Source organism: Thunnus albacares, chromosome 20, assembly GCF_914725855.1.
Source record: "Thunnus albacares chromosome 20, fThuAlb1.1, whole genome shotgun sequence".
Classification (NCBI taxonomy): Eukaryota; Metazoa; Chordata; class Actinopteri; order Scombriformes; family Scombridae; genus Thunnus; species Thunnus albacares.
In genome coordinates, this window is record NC_058125.1 from 16305520 (window position 1) to 16328015 (window position 22496).

At 39.0% G+C, this 22496-nt stretch overlaps 1 protein-coding gene across 6 annotated transcripts in view; it reads right to left on the reverse strand.

Annotated features, from left to right (window-relative positions):
- The window catches only part of LOC122970753 (calcium-activated potassium channel subunit alpha-1-like), a 97900-nt gene that overhangs the window by 65953 nt on the left and 9451 nt on the right, over positions 1-22496 (reverse strand). For all 6 annotated transcript variants that reach the window (XM_044336941.1, XM_044336946.1, XM_044336943.1 and 3 more), the window contains exon 2: positions 18813-18956. In XM_044336941.1, the coding sequence (XP_044192876.1) occupies positions 18813-18956 (144 nt within the window). The remainder of the gene's footprint in view (positions 1-18812; positions 18957-22496) is intronic.

Genomic DNA, 22496 nt, shown 5'->3' on the forward strand with positions numbered 1-22496 from the left:
GATTGCAAATCGATTTACCGAAGTTTACTGCATGAGATGATTCTTTTGCTTTTTTGACATCTGGAGTGCCACCTTTTTCTAACTTTGTTACTGGGAAATAGAGACTCAGTTTACAAATAACTGGTGAACATGGAGGAGTATTTTGCTGCTATAGAGCCAGATCTGGCAGAGACCCACAAAGGGTTACAAGGAGAGTGAATGTCTGACTAAAAAACAGAAACTTAAAGTATATACAATATATTTAATAGACTACAGTATATTGATCACAATCTATACCTCAAAAGGAGTGTTTATCTGAATGTCAGCAGATAATGTCTGTTGAGAGACAAGAGTCCAAATGTATAGTATAGAATAGTATCTTAAAGGTACAGTTTGTACTTGTTGGGCCTCATACTCCATGAGACATACTACATGAGACATACAACATACTCCTAACATAAAGAACAACGTCGCCCACAATCAAAAATTCAAAACACAGGCTTGGAGATGTGCTGTGACTCCCAGACTGATTGACAGGACTTTTAATATATAATGAACTGACAATAGACAGCACGTAACAGTCAACCTGAGTCATGTTTGTAAACACAACAGCAAACTTGCCTAAAATTTCAGTTATGATCTGCTAATGAACAAACAAATGCTTATTTTTCATATTACATGGTTAAAGTAATGGCAGATTGGGCCTTTAAGATAGCCCAGACCTGTGTTCACTGGCTGCGCCTACGTGTGACCCATGCTCGTGGCGACAGGCAAAAACACAACATGCATACTAATGGGGCCTTGGATGGTTCTCCTGAAGTCTGGCACCCTCCTCAAGCATGATCTTAATATAACCTAGCCAGCATGTGTTTCAAAAACAGTCTACAGCCTCATCTGCCTGAATGAAGAAATTGTGATTTAACTGTCTAAATCACAGCATGAAAGAAGGGCTGTTCTGTGTTTTGTGCCACTTGGATGTGACTTCACAAGGTCACAGTCAGGGGAAGTAGACAAGCATTTACATTTCCGTGACATTGCGAACATAGTTGACCATTGAGTAGTTCAGGCCATTAATGACAGGCCATTCATTTTTGTCTGTGAGAAGTTGAGCGCAAATATTTTTTTTCTCATCTTCATATTTTTCCAGTGTCCAGTGTAAACACGAATACACTTTTAAACTGAATGTTGTACGCTTCAAATAATATTTAAACAAAAAATACCATGATTTTGTTCATTATTATTATTGTTATTATGACTTAAATGAGAGAAATGCAACTGTGATCCCGGCTAACCCGTATCTCTTAGATTCAATTAACACATTGAGAGAAGAGTCAAGGAAAAATGAGGCCTGAGTGGGCTGTATTCATCAGATTTACAGTATCAGAGTAGGAGGCTTCATTCACTGCACTGTATTGAGATATATGAATGTGTCAGATGTAATTGAAAACCTAAACCTTAGCTTGGCAGAAACTGTGACATTACTCATCATCAGACAAGATAACAATCAGATTGCATAATGAGCTGCAGTCACTGACGACAGCAGCGGAAGGATGATAAATATTATACAATCATCAGACCTGTGTGTGGTAAGAAATTAGCTCATCATGTGTCATTCTGATCATGCCCAAGCTGTTTTGTCAATCTCATGATTCATAACTGCGGCGAAGCTGGAGGACACAGAGCTGGACGACTTCATCGTGTCAGTCTGCAGGCTGTGCAATCCGTGACCCTTTCCAGAGCCCTTCCTTCACTCTCTGGACTGATTTATGAAGGACATTAGACTGATCAGTTGCAGGAGAGACATAATGACAGTGTGAAAAAAGGTGTCTGGCACAAAAGACCTCCAGGGCATTAAGCCTGAAAACAAAGACACTAAATTAATGTTTGCTCAAAGATTTTATTGCCTAAACTTTCATTCTTTATCAGACATGCAGTATGGGTCTAGGGATGTCAGTGTTGACTGGTTGGTCTCAACAACTGTGGGATGGATTGCCATGAAGTTTGGTCCAGACATTCATGTTCCCCTACCGATGAATTGTAGTAACTTTGGTTATCCTCCAACGTATTTTAATTTGTCCACTATTTTGGTTCATGACCAAATACCTGCAAAACTAATGACCTTCGTATCAGCTTCAGCTGTACCTTGCACTTAGTGCTAATGACTGAAGAAAATGACTGCAACTAACAATTATTTTCATTATTGATTAATCTGTTGATCATATTCTCAATTAATTGGTTAGTTGTTTGGTCTGTAAAATGTCATAATGTCATCGTTTCAGCTCTACTAACATACTAGACCAAGATGGTGAACATGGTAAACATTGTACCTGATAAACATCAGCATTTTAGATCAAAGCACCACTGTGTAGCCTCATAGAGCCAGCAACCTGGCTATAGACTCTTAGGCTTGTTAATACTTAGAACCATTCATCTTCCAACCAATCGACCTTCCCAAACTAACTTCTGCGATTTCTTCATCTAAACCATCCCAACTAGGCTGCTTAAGGAAGTTTTACCCATGGTTAGCACTTCTTTACTAGATATGATCAATCTGTCTTAATAAACCAGCTATGTACCACAGATCTTTAAAGTAGCTGTAATCAAGTCTCTTCTTAAAAAGCCTACTCTTGATCCAGGTGTTTTAGCCAACTATAGACCTATATTTAATCTTGCCTTTCTCTCTAAGATCCTTGGGAAAACAGTTACCAATCAGTTGTGTGACTTTCTACATAACAATAGTTTATTTGAGGATTTTCAGTCAGGATTTAGAGTGCACCATATAGCACTGGTTAAGTTACAAATGACCTCCTAATTGCATCAGACAAAGGACTTCTCTCTGTACTTGTCTTGTTAGATCTTACTGCTGTATTTGACACCACTGACCATTACATGCTATTGCAGAGACAACATTTAATTGGCATTAAAGGAACTGCATTAAGCTGGTTTAAGTCCTATTTATCAGATCAATTTCAGTTTGTACATGTTAACAATGAATTCTCCATGCACGTAAAATTTAGACACGGAGTTCCACAAGGTTCTGTGCTTGGACCAATACTATTCACCTTATGTATGCTTCCTTTTGACAGTATTATTAGGAAATACTCCATAAACTTTCATTGTTATGCAGATGATACCCAGTTATATTTATCAATGGAGCCAGATGAGATCAATCAGTTAACTAAACTCCAAGCATGCCTTTAGGACATAAAGACCTGGATGACCTGCAATTTTCTGCTATTAAACTCAGACAAAATTGAAGTTATTTTTCTTGGCCCTAAACACCTTAGAAACACATTATCTAATGATATAGCTACTCTAGACGGCATTACCCTGGCCTCCAGCTCCACTGTAAGGAATCTGGGAGTTGTCTTTGATCCCTCAACTCCCACATAAAACAAATTTCAAGGACTGCATTTTTTCAACTAAGTAACATTGCAAAAATCAGGCACATCTTGTCTCAAAAAGACACAGAAAAACTAGTCCATGTATTGTTACTTCTAGGCTGGATCGTTACAATTGCTCATTATGAGGCTGCCCTCACAAGTGTCTAAAGACTCTCCAGCTGGTCCAGAATGCAGCTGCACTTGTACTGACAAAAACTAGAGGAAGAGATCATATTTCTCCCATTTTAGCTTTGCTGCACTGGCTCCCTGTAAAATCCAGAATATAGAATTTAAAATCCTTATCCTCACCAACAAAGCCCTTAATGGTCAGGCACCATCAAGGGACCTTCAGCTATCAGGCTCCTCTCCTGTGGAACCATCTTCCAGTTTGGGTCCTGAATGCAGACACCCTCTCTACATTTAAGAGAGGGCTAAAAACGTTCCTTTTTTGATAAAGCTCAGGCTTGCCCTGTACCAGCCCTTAGTTATGCTGCTATAGGCCTAGACTGCCGGGGGAGTCCCCATGATGCACTGAGCTCTTCTCTCCTCCTCTCTCTCTCATCTGTACGCATTCATGTACCATTAATGCATGTTACTCAGCATCTTCTCTCTCCTGTAGTTCTGTACTTTCTCATCTCTCTCCTCTCTCCTCCTGTTGCTTTCTGCAGGTATTTCTGCCTCTGGAGCTGTAGAATCTGGATCTGTGATTGCAAGCCACCCACTGCCCCCATGATCCTGCTCAATGCCCACTGCTATTATTATTATTATTATTATCATTATTATTATCATCATTAATCTCTATTATACATCTCTCTCTCCCTCATCCCAACTGGTCAAGGCAGATGGCCGCCCACCCAGAGCCTGGTTCTGCTCAAGGTTTCCTCCCATTAAAAGGGAGTTTTTCCTTGCCACTGTTGCCAAGTGCTTGCTCATGGGGGAATGTTGGGTCTCTGTAAATCATATTGTAAAGAGTACGGTCTAGACCTGTCTAGACACTATATTAATAAAATTGACTTGATTTGAATCTTTAGTGCCAAAACTGCTTATCCCTTTTTTCTAAGTCTGATGCCCTGATGCCCTGACTGGCTTGTATGCAGTTTCTCATTTCCATTTTGGTGTTGTTCAAGAAACACAAATTAAAGAAGTTGATGTAGAGCAAGAACATGTACAGAGCATAAATGTATTATAACCACATGCTGCCACAATGAAATAAATAAATAAAAACAAAATACATTGGAGATTGTACTGTAGGTCAGTGTTGGTTCCCTGAACAAACCAGAAACACACCACAAAACCCCAGTGGAGAATTCTCTCCTTCATTAAGACCAACTAAGAAAAAGAAGGAGGAGGAGGAGAGGAAGAAGGGGATAATTTGACATGCACAATCATCTGCCACAGAAAATATTACATTATTCAAGGCCCTGCTTCACAGATATTTTCTTGTGATAGACCCACATTTGGACATGTAGGGACACCCAGGAGACTCACATAGCTCATGTTTTATTGATTCATTATTGAATTATATATACGGTCTACTTTGTACAAGGGCAGATATGGAGTATAGTATATTATTAGAATACTAGTCTTAAAACTTTCCCAAACTGGAAAAACATTTTTGTCAGTTTAAGTAAACTTTTGCTAGGAACCCTTGAAGACCCCAGTGGGATTATGGAGACCCCAGTTTTAGAACTGTTATGCTTGTCTAATGCATGATCTACAGTACTGAAGTGGTTGGATCCAGCTTGAATGTAATGTTCAAGATAATTTCCAAGGATGATAGTGTAGTAGAAATAAACTTTTGGAAAAAAATGTTCAGAGGCAATGTCCTTCAGAAGAATATGAGGTCTTTATTGAATTGACAAAGTAGCAAAGACCTGAGTCTGTGCAGAGAAACTGGAACTAATAGGAACTAATAAGGCAGTATAGTGTCATATATACATCAGATAAGAACACATCTCCAGATCCTTCCATCAATTTCACTGGTCTTTAATTATTATCACAGTGCCTCCCCAAAATATTGGTTACAGTCAAATTAGAGAGTGGCTGACAGGTGTATTTACTTTATCCATTTATGCTTGACAGACTATTGATTTTTGTCTGGTTGTTGGGTACATCATGCCCTGGGGAGGATCAAATTCTACTCTGATTTACCACAACAAGTACGCACTACCCAACACAAAAAAGAAGCTGTATGAAACTTTAAAAGACATGAATAAAGCAATCAATAAAAGAGCATATATCTGGTGAATTAAGAATACGTGAGTATATATGTATTCAAAGAGTATATATGCATTACATTAGAGAATTTCCACCACAATAGTACAGTATCCTAAGCACGACTCCATCAGTGTTTTTTCTTTTGTTTTTGCAACTTTCACACATGAGACTTAAACCGGTGGGTTTAAGGGATTTCTCTCTCATCCTGTCAATGAAAGCAGATTATTTCCTTTGTCTTCCAGGCTTCTGTGGAGCTTCATGCAGCTGCTTCCACATCATTAGGGATCACCACCAGCATTACAACATTTCAAGAGGGATAGACCTGCTATTCGGTAATAATATCATCATTCCTAAATCTGGATGCATCTGCCTCCACAGTGAACAAGCAAACAGGAAAACAGCAGAGTTTACAGGTAGTTTTACTGGGCAAGAACAGCAATCACCAACTGGTTGTTTGTGTATGTATACAAAGCACAGTAGATACTGTTCATCTCACATGACTATCCTGTGTCGTAGTTTTAAATCAGTACAAACTAAGGGCTTGGTCACACCACCATGCAACAAGTGGATTTACTCAGGGATCTGTTCACGCTGAGCTTTTGTGTAGAAATAAACACTAGCAAATTTGCACCAAAGACCAAGTCCAAGTCATCTTGACAGTGATGATGTTTGAGAGAATGGAAAGTCCAGAATGGAGAAAGCTCTGTCACAACATTCAGCTTTATACAACCTGGCTCTGCCAAGTGAGAGGCCACAGCCAGTAGAGCTTTCCTCTTCATATCCATTTTCTAACTCATAAAACTATAGCCACAACCCATAGGTAGTTTACTGTTGTTTTCTGATTACAGAGCTCTAACCCCAAAATAAATATCCTTATAAAAATGCTATCCACTGTAAGGAACCCTTTATTTGTAACCTGTCACTTTGCACCATAGGCACCTATTAAGTCCCCTGTCAAGTTGTTTTTGAAAACTTGATATTTGATGAAAGGCTGTTGTTATAGCTTCTACATCATTTACGCACACCCTCCCTGGCGTTACAGCAATCCTCACAAGTCCTCACACCTATAAAACAACATATGCTGTTTGTCAGGGCGGTCAAAAACAACCTACAGCGTATGAGCGCTGATTTACTGCCTCCTTGTGGGATTGAGACACACGAAACTGCTTGGCTAAGGTTAGTAACACATCACTTTCATGGCTAAAAGAAATTAACAGTGACTATTTACGAGGAGTCAACATCATGAATGACTCTCTTCAGTGTGGATGTTTTTTCTACCAAGGATGTTTAAACAAATTAATGCAGACCAACTTTTTTGCTATTTACTTAAATTTGTGTGCTCAACTTGCCTGATATCAGACAGAATTGTCAAGATAATCAGTCAACTCTACTCAGTGAAGTGGGCAGATACAAATGTCTGGATCCAGGCAAGTGTTCAAGCGCACTGGATGAAGTGACATATGTACAGGCAAACATTGCAATACACAAGTTACATGCAAGTTGCACACTTGAACACAATGAAAACTACAACTTTATACGTGCAAAGTTTTGTGTTACTATGCCCTGATTTACTATACATACCCTGATGTATACGTTTAAAATAAACTATACTTAATGCTGCGTGCAAACTTTGAACACTGTTTTGGGTAATTATGGAAGGCACCAGAGGAAAGTTCCTAGTAGCTCATTAGGAGTTTTCATCCCTGCTAGGAGACAGAGAACCTGCCTGGAGCTGCTACAAAGCGTCGCAACATTACTGCATTCAGCTGCAATTTGCAGAGACTGAGAACAGAAAATTTAACAGGTGCTATCGCTGATGTCAGCAAGAGACAAGCAACCTAGCACAAAAGGGACTTAGACAAAGCCAGTATGGAAAATTTTTTAAAAAAGTCTTAGGCGTATACTTTATCAGACAAAACATTTTTAACTTTTTTTAAGGATCTATCCAAAACTATGCATATGATGTCAGTCTGAATTAAGGGTTTTCACATTTCGCTCATAGAATTCATTTAAAGTGCATTAAAACCAAGAAAGCATTAATTTTTATTTGTCATCATTTTCTACGTATGTTGTTTATGTTGTGATTGTTTTTTTTTCTCTAACACACATCATCAAAGACACTGTATGTTGATGACATCATAATCATTAACACCGTTTAGCAAACACCCTCCTGTGTTGTAAACATCAGGTTAAAAATAGCCAGTGAACTTTCCCAACAGCTGCTGTCCAAATTACAGTATGTGGCAGCTTGATGCACATTGATTTATCATTTGATATAAATAATATCTTCTCTGAATGTGGCACGTTTCCAGCATGACCACAACTGAGAAAGATATATATATATAGAAAACACAAAATGTGTCTTATTCCTTTCCTATAGTGCACTGAATGCCACAGAGGAAAATGGTTGTTGTTGTAAACAATAAATAGTATACTCTTGAGAATTGAGGTTTGCCTGGGGAAGAGCCTGCAGGGTCTGTGCAGCCACTCACACTTCCTGATTCACTCCATAACCCAACATCAACACACCAAGCTGTAATCTGTGATGCTCAGTGAACCTCAGAACACACAGCATGAAGTAACAGGCTCCTGCAGGTTTCAAATGGGAATCCAAAAAAGAAAAAAAAAAAAGAAAAAAGAAAATCCATGCTGAACATGTAGGAAGAAAATGGCAGACTGAGAAATAGGTTCAGGGGCATGGGAGTGCGTGCTTAGATTAAAAATAAGCAAGGATGTTATGTCTGATAAAGTATACACCTAAGACTTTTTTTTATTTTCCATAGGGGCTTTGTCTAAGTCCCTCTTGTGCTACGTTGCTTGTCTCTTGCTAACGTCAGCAAGAGCACCTGTTAAGTTTTCTGTTCTCAGTCCCTCTGCAAATTGCAGCTGAATGCAGTAACGTTGCAACGCTTTGTAGCAGCTCCAGGCAGGTTCTCTGTCTCCTAGCAGGGATGAAAACTCCTAATGAGCGACCAGGAATGCCTATTTAGGCATTCTCATCATTCTCATCTCTTGCCTACTCATCAGTCAGGTGTATTGAGTGAACAACATGCCTGCTGATGCAACATGCTGATGAAACATGTGCTGGATATTTACTAAAAAACTACATTTGTATGCACATGACAGTGGCAGCAGGGGAAAGAACGAAAGGTGGAGGCAATGGAATCAGAGTCACAGAGTTCTGCGTTTGAGGTGTTGTAGATATAAAAAAGGAATAAATGGAACTAGAGCCCGACCGATATATCTGTCAGCCGATATTATCGGCCGATATTGGCCTATCACAGATCTATCTGTATCAGCAAATAGGTTGTCTGATATGTGCTGATATTTTGTCTATTTTTTAAAGTTATATAGGCAGCATATTATGTATATTTGATCCTTTTTCTTAATTCAAGTTTAATATATATAGGTACATGGTATGGTTTTTTTTTTGTTCTGTTTTTTTTTAATATAATTATTAAATTCCAAGTAAAGTTAAACTTGTCAAACTGTGAAATATCATACATCCATTACATATCTTTGTCACATCTACATTGTTACACAAAAAATGTGTGTTTATGTATATATTCTGTATATATAAGATTATTGGCCAATATATCAATATCAGAATTTTTTTACTCCCTAATATCAGTATTGGTATCGGCCCCAAAAAAGCAAGCATCAGTCAGGCCCTAAATGGAACCGTTTCAAAACTGTTTAATCAACAAGTAAAATTGGAGATTAGCAAACCTTTTCTGTTTGGATTAAGGGATTCAGAAGAACTCCAATTATTATTCAAATAAGGGCTTGTTCACAATCTATGTTTAGAGGCTGAGATCATCCTCATATTCAACCATTTCTCCCACTGACAAGATGTAAACTAACAGCACAAAGGGTTACATAAAGAGTCTGTTTGACTTTTATGAACAATTATGAGCATGAGTTACTTAAACAAATAATTTAATATTAAACATTATTATGCTGTCAGCTCAACAAAAACATCATCGATGAAATAAGTTATGAAATGTGAGAGCATTCTTTCAAAATACTGTCAACAGTACATGTAATAAATGTCCTGTTGATGTTAGAATGACTTATTTAGTATTTTTAGAAGGAAGGTTAAGACAAATCTTTTTAAACTGGCTTTTATTTAAGGTGATGTTATATCCACTGCTTTCATGTTTTTATCCTTAAGTGTGCCTTTTTTAAATTTTAAATATTTCATTTTTTTTCTGTTTTAAGTTTTAATTTTTACTATTACTGAACATTTTATCTGTTTATTTTTGCTCTTGTAATCTGCTTAACATTGTTTCTTTGCATGAAAGTTGTAACGCATATAGAATTACATTATTATCTTTAATATTATTATAATACTAGTAGGAGGAGGAGGTTAAAACAACGATCACATATTAAAGAAGAATATCCACTTCAAGCTGTAAAACAGTAGCTTTATATTTGGCTTCTAAATATTTGCTTTGTTGCAGGGATATTAAAAACACAATGGAGGTTAAAGCACTTAGAAACTGGATCCTCCCTTAAACTCTTGGCAGCTATACACAAGTGCTCAGTTTGTGTTTCATGTTGTATAGCTTGCACTGTAACTACCCGCAGCCTGAAACCTTATCCTCTGTTTGTTTGACACTGTATATAGTGAGCGATCTGATCTATGAGCGCTGACGACATTCACTCTGAGCTGTGAAAACAATGCTTCTATCCTTGAACATTTTGAGTCAAGCCTGGTCTATTTGGGATTCTCTTTTTATAACTCTTTCATGTGACAGGATTGATCCTAAAATCTACTCTCATTAGACCGAAACAACATGCTCCGCTCTATTTAAGAGACTTAAACTTATTCTACAACAGTTTGTCCCCCTTATTCAGCTATTAAAATATCCACAGTCAAAACACGCAGTATAGAACTCTAAATCCCACACTGGCTTAGCTGTGATTTAAGCCATCCTGGAAGCAGCCCAACCACTCTCACAGAGAGGCGTAAAGAGCTTAGGATGGGAGGGGATGGATGTAGTGTCCCCTCAGCCTCTCGCTGTGTGTCTCAGCCAAAATATGATGTTGTAATTCACTTATTTCTGAGTCTTGAAAACAAGACAAAGGAGCTGCCAAATAAAAAGAAGTGACAAAATAATCTAATATGTCTAAAAATACCACTTCTCTGACGTATATCTATGTGTGTGATTGGAGTACGAGCAGTGACTCAACTTCTCCAGCAGCTCGTCAGAGAGGAGGGGTTCCTACTGAGAGAGAAACTCTGTACAGTGGAAATGGAAATTCCTATCATGTGTTAAAATGTAAATCATGTTCTGTATCTGGGAAGCTGGACATACTGTAACTGTAGCAGCCACATGTTTTTTTAAGGGTTCGATGGGGATGCGTGATGCATGGAGCAGGAACTCAACAGTTGGACGTGTTGGAGAACAGCTTCTGAGATATTAATGAATGAGATTGGATTCCTATTCTGCAGTCGGACATAATTAGATTGCAATTAGCCACACAGACCGACGGCTGAGCTTAAAGTGAACTTTCAAAGTTATAACCTGTTGTGTGCCCAGTTTGCAACATCTATTAACCTCCAGATATTCAATTTCTCTAAGTGGCTTTGTTAATTAATTAAATTGAACTCGCCAAGAGAAAGCCTGTTTGATGTTAAGTGCCAGCTGTAAAAATCAAGACTTTCTTCATTTACACCTCTTCCATGTCTGCCTTTCCTGTGAGAGGAAAGGGGAGATTGTGATGAGTTTTGAAGACTGAAGAGCTTTATAGCAGCTGCAGTTGTTAGGTCATTGTGTAGCTGAAGATTTTTAATGAAATCTGGAGAGCCCAATTCGTGACGGTTGAGAGTTTCTTATCAAAATTCTGCTTATGAATGGGATTTTTGAGACGGGGAAGAATGTTATCACAAAGCTCTTCTTCATAGTTTTTCCCCTCATATCTCAATATGATGCTACTCCACCAAACTAATTATACTCCCCTGATTGTTTGTGCCAAATGAGATCGTGTTCAAAATGTGGCCCGCCAAACTCAGAATCATAGAGAAGATCCAAATTAGAAACTCCTCCTCCCCTCCCATCCCCTGGGAGGATGGTAATTATCACACCTGATACATGCTGGTGTCCAAAACTAATGGTGTGATTGCTGCAAGAATTTGGCCTCACGAGCGCAGAGAATTAAGCAACTCTCAATCTGTAAACTCTGCAGGCACAGATGGCCACAGGTCAAGACAATCTCAAATAAATGTGTCAAAGCAACACTTAGATTTGTCTGAGTGTCAGACAACGTGCTGCACCGAGGGCTAATATTAATGATGTTATAAATCTACACAGACTCCAGACACTTTAAACACCGTTCAAGGCAAAGCGCTAAAGAAGACGGCCACGACATTTGAATTGAAAATAAGAAGCCTGTCTGAATTCTGCTAAGATAAGCATACTGTATAATGAGGCTCATCATTTTTTCTTTTTTTTTTTTTTTACCAGTTTCTAACAAAAAATACTAGGATTTCTTGAAGGAGCAGATTGTTTTAAACCAATTATCAGCAGCCAGAGGGTATGTTTCCTGCTGCATGAAAACACTGACGACTACAGTTTGCAGTAAACAATGCCATCTTGTGACATTTACAACTTAGAAAATGATTATCTTAAGCAAAAATGGGGATAAAATACAAATAGAGCTGCAACTAACGATTATTTTATTTGCTTGATTAATTGATTAACCTTTTAGTCCCAAAATGTTTTTAAAAAAAGTGAGCCCACAATGTGTTCAATTTGCCCGTTTTCTCCAACAAACAGTCCAAATCCCAAAGATATTCAATTTACTGTCATATATGACAAAGAGAAGCAGCCACATTTTTGCTTGAAAAACAACAAATGATTAATCACTTAATATCAAAATAGTTACAGATTAATTTTCTGTCAGTCAACTAATCGATTAAACCAACTAATTGTTTCAGCTCTAAATACAAATGAGCTGCTGATTATGCATAAGGGCCATTTAAGAAAAGAAAAAAACAATACTGCGCCAAATGCTAACGTCCTCATGCTAACATGTTAACGATGATAATGCTAACATGTTAGTGTTTAGCAGGTATGCTTACCATGTTCACCATCTTTGTTGTAGTGTGCTTGTATGCTAACATTTGCTAATTAGCACTAATGTCACTAGTTTTGCAGGTATTTGGTCATAAATCAAAGTATTGGACAAAGTATAATTTTGACTGGAGGGTTAAACTAAATAGTTTTTGTGCATTGGCATTCTTAAAATTAAACTTTCACATTGATTTTTAATACAATATGTTTGCATTACATTTGACCAGTTCTTTTGAATAATGAAAACTAAAACCAATAAGTTCCTGAGGTTAAAGAAATCTCTTTTTTTGTGTTTATGCGCTATTTTCTTTTTTTATGTATTTTTAAAATCAAGTTTCATTTTTCTTATTTTAGTGCAGTAATTTCCCTTTTTCTTTCTTGTTATATCAAACATATCAGAAAATAATGTTTTTAAGACTCAATTATAGACAGAAATTACTTGAGATATTCTTATTTTAACTAGAGATGACAAAAGCAACAAAATAACTTTAGTCCCTGTGGCATTGTTTCCTTCTGGGAGGCCTTGACAAACAGCCTGGCAGCTGCTGTCGCCCGAAAATAGTGGCAGACTTAGAGGTGGGCAGAAAGCCAAGTGACACTGCCACGTTGTTCACTCTGTTGCAACTGGGTGCGGTGAAAGTCACACAGGTGGCCAACAGCCTCCTGTCGCCTCCACAAGGCCACAGACATGTTGGTAGAATATCTGTTACATATAACAACACCGATGTACTAATCTGAAGCCAAGAGTCAACTGAGAATGTCAAGAAAAGGGCACACACAGTAAAATGCTGAACACCGTCAAAAATTTGTAATAATAAAGCAGCACTAAGCTGAATTCTCAGTCATGTGAAGGATAAGTGCTTCCATCACTTCCGAATGGCACTTTGGACATTTCTGCTGCTGCAGTGCCATAATCGCCTCTGAGAGACGAGAGAAGGTCCCCACAGGAGTGTTTACTCTTCTCTCTCCCCTTCTCTGTTTTCCTTTTTTCACTCTCATCAAACAAAAAGCTTTTCCATGTAGTGGCACAATTGCCGCTGCTCACCGAGCCACTCAGAGGAGGAGGAGGAGGAGGTGAGTTTGTCCGCCTGATGAAAACGCCCTTCTGGCCCACCTATAATTTCGTTCAGTGCTCCTTTCTCCCCTTGCAGCTGCTCCCAGGCGACATCAAATCTAGACGACATTGGTCAAGACAGAAGACGACTCCTTCCCCCTGTCATCTAATACGACTTCCTCCACATGTTGACCTTCGGTAATCCGAGACAACTCTGAATCATTAGGACATTTTGTTTGACAGCCGGTGATGATGAGCTGGAAGTAAATCTGCCGACACCTTTTGCACACTTTTTAACCCTTAAGGCCTTCTCCTTCTCAGAGCTTAATCTGCCAGTGTGCTTTATCAGAAGTACTTGTCGGATGGTCGAACCGCTTCGGAAACAGCAACAATTTCTGCAACTTTCTGACATTGACAATCCAACATTCACACCCACTTCATGCAGCGATCAGCCAGGTGTGTGGAGGTGACAAAGGGAACAGGGTTTGAATTTCTCTCTCCAGCTCCCCTTTTTTTTCTCCCCCCATTCTTCACACAACTATTTCTGGCACTTTCCCTGTTTACATGCAAGCACAACACTATGAAATCCTTCAAGGAGATGCTGTTTGAAAATCTGAAAGAAGATCCAGTTGTAATTGCTAATAGGTAATGTAGCATTGCATGTCATGGTACAAATTCATCACAATGTAAACAAGGGATCTCAAAGTGTAACCCACAGCTAACTCACTGTCTTCATGGCAACAATATGCTTCTTGTTTACTCAAAGGATGATGGGAACCTTAGTGCCAGAAAAACTCTTAACATATTCTTCCCAAATAGAACTAATATCCATAGTTGTTGGACTGTTGGATTGATTACCATGAGATTTAGTATAAATATACATGGTGTCCCAAGAATAAATCCTTCTGACCCTCTGATTTATCCTGTAGTACCACCAGCAGGTCAAAGTTTTCAGTTCTCCAATTAAATATCTCAAAATCTGACAGGTGGATTAGCATGAAAGTTGGCACAGACACTCATGTTCCCTTCAGGATTAATTGTGATCACTTTGGTGATCCCTTAATTTTTTTCTCTAGCATCATTATCAAGTCAAAATTTCAATTTGTCCAATACTTTGGTACATGACTAAATACTGAAGACATTTCCAGCAGCCTCAGCTGTACTTTGTATTAAGCACTTATTAGCAAGTGTTAGCATGCTAACATGATACACTAAGATGATGGTTATGGTAAACATTCTTGAAAAGCCTTGGACATAAAGAAGAAAAAAAATAACAAATTCAAATTGGTATAAACAATATGCCCAACTAAGATATATAATGACTATGCCAGAATCCTTTATATAAAAGACGTTACAGCCAAGGAGTAACCCACGATACTAGGGACCATTTGTCCAGGCCTTTAATATCATTGACTGTGTTTAACCTGTGACTGTGTCTGGGGTAAGGGGGTAAAGACTGCAAACTGAACAGTACCAGAGGGCAGTTCTGTGCTTCCATTAATAGAAAACCTCTCTCTTGCCAGAATAATAGCTTTGCGACATCCCAGCTCCCCCTGTGGACCTCTACAGCCGAGCACACATGGGCTAAATGTCACTCTGCAGGGTCCCATCATTTAAGAGAAATCACATTTTCCTTCAGAATACATTAACCTCAGACTCGCTCTGTCACACTCCCCATCGTACAATTTCTTGAAGATTACATTCTCGAGGGAAGTGTGACTGAACAGGAAATAGATGCATGACATTACAGTACACCCACTGGGTTTTTTGGCACAGGTACGAGCTGCAGCCACCTGTTCAGCCCCCAAAGCCAGTTTTGTTTGTTTTGACACAAGCAAACAGTAACATGATGACATTTTTGATGAATAGTGAGGGTGGTCTTGTTTCATGCAAACATGTCTCGGGGGGAGGGGAAATGCAATAATGCATAAACTGACAGATGGGATCCTTCTGTGTCCCCAATCTCAGGGAAACCATGTCCTTACATACAACATGCTGCTGACCTGGAATTAGAAAGTAAACACGAGGCCTTGCCTTTTCTGTTTTATTTGAGTGCATGAGGAACAGAGCGCTGATCTCCAGCAGATAAACCTTTACAGACTGAAAGGTCATCGGGAAGTGTCCTCCCGGCTAATCAAATAGCCCTAAAGGTGACGTTTGATCTTTTACTATCTGCTAAAATGCAGGCCAGCCGGGCAAATGAACATCAGGCCTCTGGGTCTTCCACAGGGCAGCCTGCACCTGTTTATCACTCAACATCCACCATGAGAGGTAAACATTCAGTTCAGTCTGCAGCCAGAATCACCGTACAGCATCTCACATTTGGTTAAAATATGTCACGCTGCATTTGTTGAGGTTAATACCCCTAATTTCAGTTTGAAATGCCAGATTATAAACCGTGAGAGATTGATTTCAAGTAGTATGAAAAAACACGACAGTCCACTCAAATGCTATCTGATGGGAAAATCATATAAGTCTGAAAACTCTGTCTTGTACTTTAAACATTTACTAGCTTCTTACCTTGTGTTGCTTGTTGTACTCTATGTTAAAAGAGCTGATTGAGCAGAAACTTAGCATAAAAATGTTGATTTATGAGTTTATACTTCATTTTCTTGATCTTATAACTTTAAATTTGTAGTTTGCACAGGACTCTTGTTTTTATATGTTTGGTTGCTTGTTCATCACATTTAGTTTCCCTTTTCTTTTCTCCATCATGTAAAGCACTTTGTAACTACTGTTTTGAGCTGAAAAGTGAGTTTGTTGAGACATCAACTGATATCTGTCTGGCTGAGATTCACATATCTACATCACAATTGCAAACTACTTTAGGCATCTTGCAGCTGAGGCCCCTTTTTTGCATAATCCATGTCTCAGTTGTCTTTGAGGGTTAAGATTTATTCTCCCTCGTCTTCAACCCCCTCAACATCTCTGCTTAATAATTTAAGCAGATTTAATTGGTAATATTAATGAGAGGACACGCATTTCACTTGGATTCACATGCACCACATGTATCATGGAGAAAAAATGAAATTTCTAGTTTTCCACTCCTTGGGTACGGAGGTTAAAAAACAATCAATTCCCCCTCTACTTGCGTTTATTAATGAAGGCTGCCGGTAAAGAGGTATAGAAATATGCAGGCATAAAAAGTCAAATTAGCCGCTTGCAAACAGTACATTTTTAAATAAATTTGGAAAAAACAGTGTGAGTGAACATGTGGGAAAAGCAGCTCAACCCTCCTCCACAAACACACAGAGACAGATGCATGAAATAAAACACACACACACACACACACTCAGCCTTTCATTTAAGCCATCCCGTGCTCTTACTCCCCTCCCTAAAATTCCCTCTCAAACAGCCTGGAAATAGGCTTTAATGTGCCTCCCTAAACAGGCTGACACAGAAAACACACATCTGCTGTGTTTAGGTAAGCTGCAGTTGCCATGGTTACAGACGAGCACTCGCTAAACAGTTGTGTGTCTCATCATTGAGACAGAGCACTTCAGCTGCATGCACACATACGCACGTATGGGTTGAGTGTTGGTGGTTCAAACTGAAAAACAAGGAAACACAGAATAGCAGTCATGCTTCTGTTAGCAATATGTTGCTGTCACCATTAACAGTCACTAGCGTCTGTGCTCGGGACGAACTAATAATACGATGCCGTGGGGAAAAACCTGAGTTCAGTCTGACTCATCAAAGTTTCACATGACATTTGGAGGAAGATGAAGAAATTGTGCTGTTTTTAGCCCTCCGAAAAGTGTTTTATATCATTCGTGGCATTAATCATCTCCTTGCAGAAGCTTACTGCTACAGACATCATCTAAAAACGTCTCACTTCATGGGGTTTAAAATGACAAAATCCACCAAAAGCAGGATTATTATCCATTATACAAACACATACAGAAACCAGAAATCCTTTAAAAAAAATCTTTTTGTTTACAACTACAGATAGATTTGACTTGATTTGAGTTTTAGAAGCTGTCACAACCTTTCCAACATGGCCTCTAACACAAGTATAAAATGAAGTTAATGTTTCACATCAAACTATGACGCTGACTGTGGCTGCCCAGCATTCATGATTAACATCTTCCGCACACTGAGCCAACAGTAGATGCAGCACTGCATCATTTAGGGCGGTGGGTGAAAGTGGGATCGAGCCCCAAGCACTGCGGCAAGCCTTGGCATGGCGTCCCCACTCATGCCATTTCATTTCATCAGTCCTCAGTACTGCTCTTGGATTGCCAAGCACTTATAGCCAAATCATTAAGCACTGTTGTTAAATCAAAAACTAAAAAAAAAAAAAAAAGTAGCATAATCTCTTTCATGCCAAAGCTGGGTTCCTTCACTTCACCTTGCAAACGCCTATTCTTGACTATACTGACTCACTGGGCGGGACAGGTTGCAACAAGATAAGGATCTGATAATCTCATGCCTTCATTTAATCCTGCTGTACAATATAAAGATGATAACTTGTGGCTGTAAAGGCATGTGTACGCCATGTGACACTGTCAACAGACACACCAGGTGGCAGGCGCCATGGCAACCACCTCAGTTGACCAAATGCAATTGGTAAACTGTATGTGTCCCTCCCCTCCCTTCCTCTCTCCTTCTGGATCAGTTTCTCTCCGCTGTCTGAGGGCATTATGGGATGTATGACCTTAATACACTCTTTAAATCTCTCTCTTCTTTGTTGCCCTAGCTTTGTTTTGATGTGGCTGCCTCCCTGTCTGGGAGATAAGCTACCAAGGTATGCCATTCAAAACAGTGTATTTATGCCTCCGACAAGCAGAAATAAATTTAAGGAACATTCAAGCGCTTCAGATTTGTGGCTTGTCAGATAGAAGCTCCTCAGCTCCTCCTCAGCAAGGTTTCTGGCTTGTCCTATAATAACAAATATTTTTCATGATGCCCCCTCACAGACAAAAATACTGTGAGGGAGTTCAACCAGAGTGCTTAGCTGTCATGAGGAAGTTTGGAGGTGATCATGATCAGCTGTCATGCTTCATCTCATTGACGTCTTAACCGACAGCCTGCTACATGTAGGCTAAAGGAGCCCAAGATGTCAATCAAAGATTAAACGGGGGTGATGGTTGAACTCACCAGGACTCTGCCCGTCAGTGTCTGAGCGGATATCATGACTCCAGCCCAGTCTTTAACCGAGGTCATCCAGCCCACCTCGCTGGCTGCCGGGTCGTCCTTGTCGACGCGCTTGATGCCATCGCCTGTGGTGATCCGATGGACCTCCTGAAAGAATAAAGGATGCAGGAAGTCGTACAGTGAAATATCGGAAACTTTACCAAAGTAAAACAGTAAATGATCAATTTAGTAATTATCTCTTTTTAAATCTCTTTCCAAAATTCAGTTTTGACACTCATCATTGATTGTTATCATACAAAAGCTGCTACATCGACCTACAGCCAGTTCATGATAGCTCACTTGCTGTTGTGGTTATTTTCAATCTAGGTGGAAAAAAGCCAGAAACAGTAAGAAGTGCAATACTGTGTTTACACATCTGTCAGACAGGATAATGTTATTCCACCTCAAACTTTAGCATGATATCAGCTGCAGTTCTCTGTTTAGCAGGGAGCATCATGACATAGAGGGGACAGGTCTCAGAGCACTATAAATATATTCCTTATTAACATTACATCCACAATAATGGCAAAACTTTTCCTTAAATTTGAATTATTATTTTGGCCACATAAGGGCAGCACAGACAAGCTATAAACATGGCACTGATATATGACCTTATTAAGTTGCTGGTTGATGTAAGTCCAGTATTCACTCTCCTTTAAGCTCTGTTTTAGTCTCCATCATCTCCTGAGAAAAATATCAGGCTTTTTAGTTGCTAAATGCTCAACTATGTTCACCAGCTAGTCGCTTACTTTGTCTGTCTGTTGTTTGCTGCTGGGTGTTGTAGGGTTTTACAGCTTTTTTGCTGAAAACAGCCGCTTACTAAAAACAAAGCTGATGAGAGCAGAGAGAGTGAATCAAAACTGTAAAACTGTGAGCCATAAAACCAAAACAATGAGCTAAAAGATGCTAAAATGCTCTATAGAGCTGAGAGGAACTAAGTTCTCTGTGGGTTTGTACCTACAAGCAACCCCTTTCACATTATATATAGTAATTTGATCAATTTTTAATACAAGTATTCATCAGAATGACTTTAAATCAATATAAAGGAGTACTACAGAAACCCAAACTTTGTTAGTAGAAAGTAGAGCCCACATTTATCAATTGACTGTGCAAAAACACAACATTTAAGACTGCTGATCACCAGTTGAAAAACAGAAATACATTATTTTTAATATAGTGGCCAGGCTCAAGGCTTCCAAAATAAACCCACACACATGCATGCATACATGTATACAGTAAACATACAGAGTGAGAGCAGTAAAGAGACTCCAGGAGTGTATCCATGGCAGCCACTGAGCTCCCGGTGTTTCTGCTCCACTGAGTGGGCTGCATGTCTGTCTGCTTGTCTATCTGTCTGTCTGTCTGCTGGGACTGGCATGATTCACAGAGCAGGAAATCGAGACAGGATGCAGAGGTTAGCCATGCTCCCTGATGAAACACCCCACAGCCTCGAAGCTAACACGACTCAGGACTCTTTACCTCCTCTACCTTAATTGTGTCGCACACATCACTATCTGAGGCCTTTCTCCTGAACCATCTCTGCTCTTTGTTAATGATTGGTTGATGCAGTTTACATAGTTAGAGGGGTGGGGATAACTGTGGGTGTTTTGATGGGTTTACACTTTATTGCATTTTGTTGTTGTGGTGTTTATGCCCAAGATCTCAACATGCCACATTCTCCAGAAGCAGATGGGCCTATTGTGTGTCCCTGCGATATAAGACAGCCTGCATCAAAGAACTCCTGGCATGCCACTATGCAACATGTGCTGTGCTTCCATTCCACCATAAATCTTTGTGAAGCTGAAGGGCGTGCAGCACCACTGACGTAAGTGAATGAATGAATGAATGAATGTGGTCTGCACCACACAACTATGGGGAGCACAGTTGTGTGTAGATGACAAGGGCATTCGTTTGCCAACAGTCTGGTTTAGGAAGAAGAGGGGAGTTGGCAAATGAACTGAAGTCAATTACTTCAATTAAAGTTAAGTGTCAGCAAAGGAATAATAAACCAATAAAAATAAATGAACTGCATTCAAAACTGTACTTTAAAATATAACCATGTTTGCAGTAACAGATGGCTGAAATAAAATAGTGAAGTTGTCAGCAAGTGGTGAAAATGTCAGACTAACCAGCTAACATGAATGTGAATATATTTAAGTACTGAAGTTAAACATTAGAGTGGCATTATCAACCAGACAGATGAAACCTGGCAAATCTAATCAATATTTCTTAAAGGGGGCATATCACGCACATTTACAAGTCTATATATATATATTCTGGGGCTCTACTGGTGTATCCTTGCATGATTTATAGTTTAAAAAAAAACAAACTCATTTATCTGATACTGGCCCTTTAAGCAGCCTCTTTAGTTCAGCCTCTTCAACAGAACTTGCTTGGTGGTTACTCTGGCTTATTTGTAAGTAAAAAAATTATTGTCATTTCCCTTTCAAGTACGTGTGTCTAACAAACAATAGTAGTAGAATTTTACTTTTTCAGTCTCATTCTTTACTCAAAACAGAAATTTGTACGTTTGAGCCCAAACCTGATCCGAAATATGCAAGTGCGCAACGCTTAACAACCCATGGAACAACCTTAGCAACAAAGACTACAGTACAGACGGCTGTTTGTGGGCATGTGTGAACACTGACATCATCACGAGGAGGAAGTAGAGGTAACTTTGAAAGTCAAAACCTCTAAACGCTCTGTTTGCAGAGAACATTTTTACATACTCAAACCTCAAGTTTGGGAAATGTGTTTAACATAGACATCTGACATTATAATATTACAAAAATAACAGAAAATCATAAAAAGCATATGTCCCCTTTAATAGTACATGTGGAAAGTGTCACCAGACATTACGTTGAACCATTTTTAGTGTTTCACTAGACTCATATACCAATTAGTATAACAACAGTGTCTTAATTAAACAGCCTTAGTCCATTTAAAATCTAATAATTGCATCTGTAGTATAAATGTGGTGGAGTAAAAGTGGCTTCATCTAGTGAAGAAAATGATTAAGTCTCAGAAAATAAAAATAGTCAAGTAGTAGTCAACTACTAGTACTAATGTCAATATTTTACACTTTATAACCTAAAAATGGTTTCAGCACAGTATTCTATAGTGGTGCCGACCCACAGGCCACACATTCAGCCGTCTCCATTATTATTACTAAATAGCTGTCTGCACTAAGAAATTCAATCATGTTCACAGCCATTAGTCAGAGACAAGCAGACCATCAGCAGACCATGTTACACTTCCTACAGCCTGTCCAGAGCCTGCAGCACTAACCTGATAACACTATAATAACATGTCTAGTTCACTTAGTTGCAAATGCAGCAAACGAGATACAGGAATGGAAAATTCTGTTAAACTGCAGTTTTAAAACATAGGAAGCAACAGGTATCAGCTGTTTTCAGACAGACATATTATTTAGTTATGATTTGCACAAACTGTAGTTTTAATTTGAGTCGAGTACAACGTATTTTAGTAGTAAAACGGGTCCATAGGCACTTTTGCAGCAGGTATTTTACATTGTGAACCAAACCACTTTCAAAGGTTACATCATTTATGTTGAAAAAAAAAATCTCATCAGTCTGGCCCTGAAACAGAGTCTCTGGGGGAATTTAAGTTAAATCTCACTTTTGAATC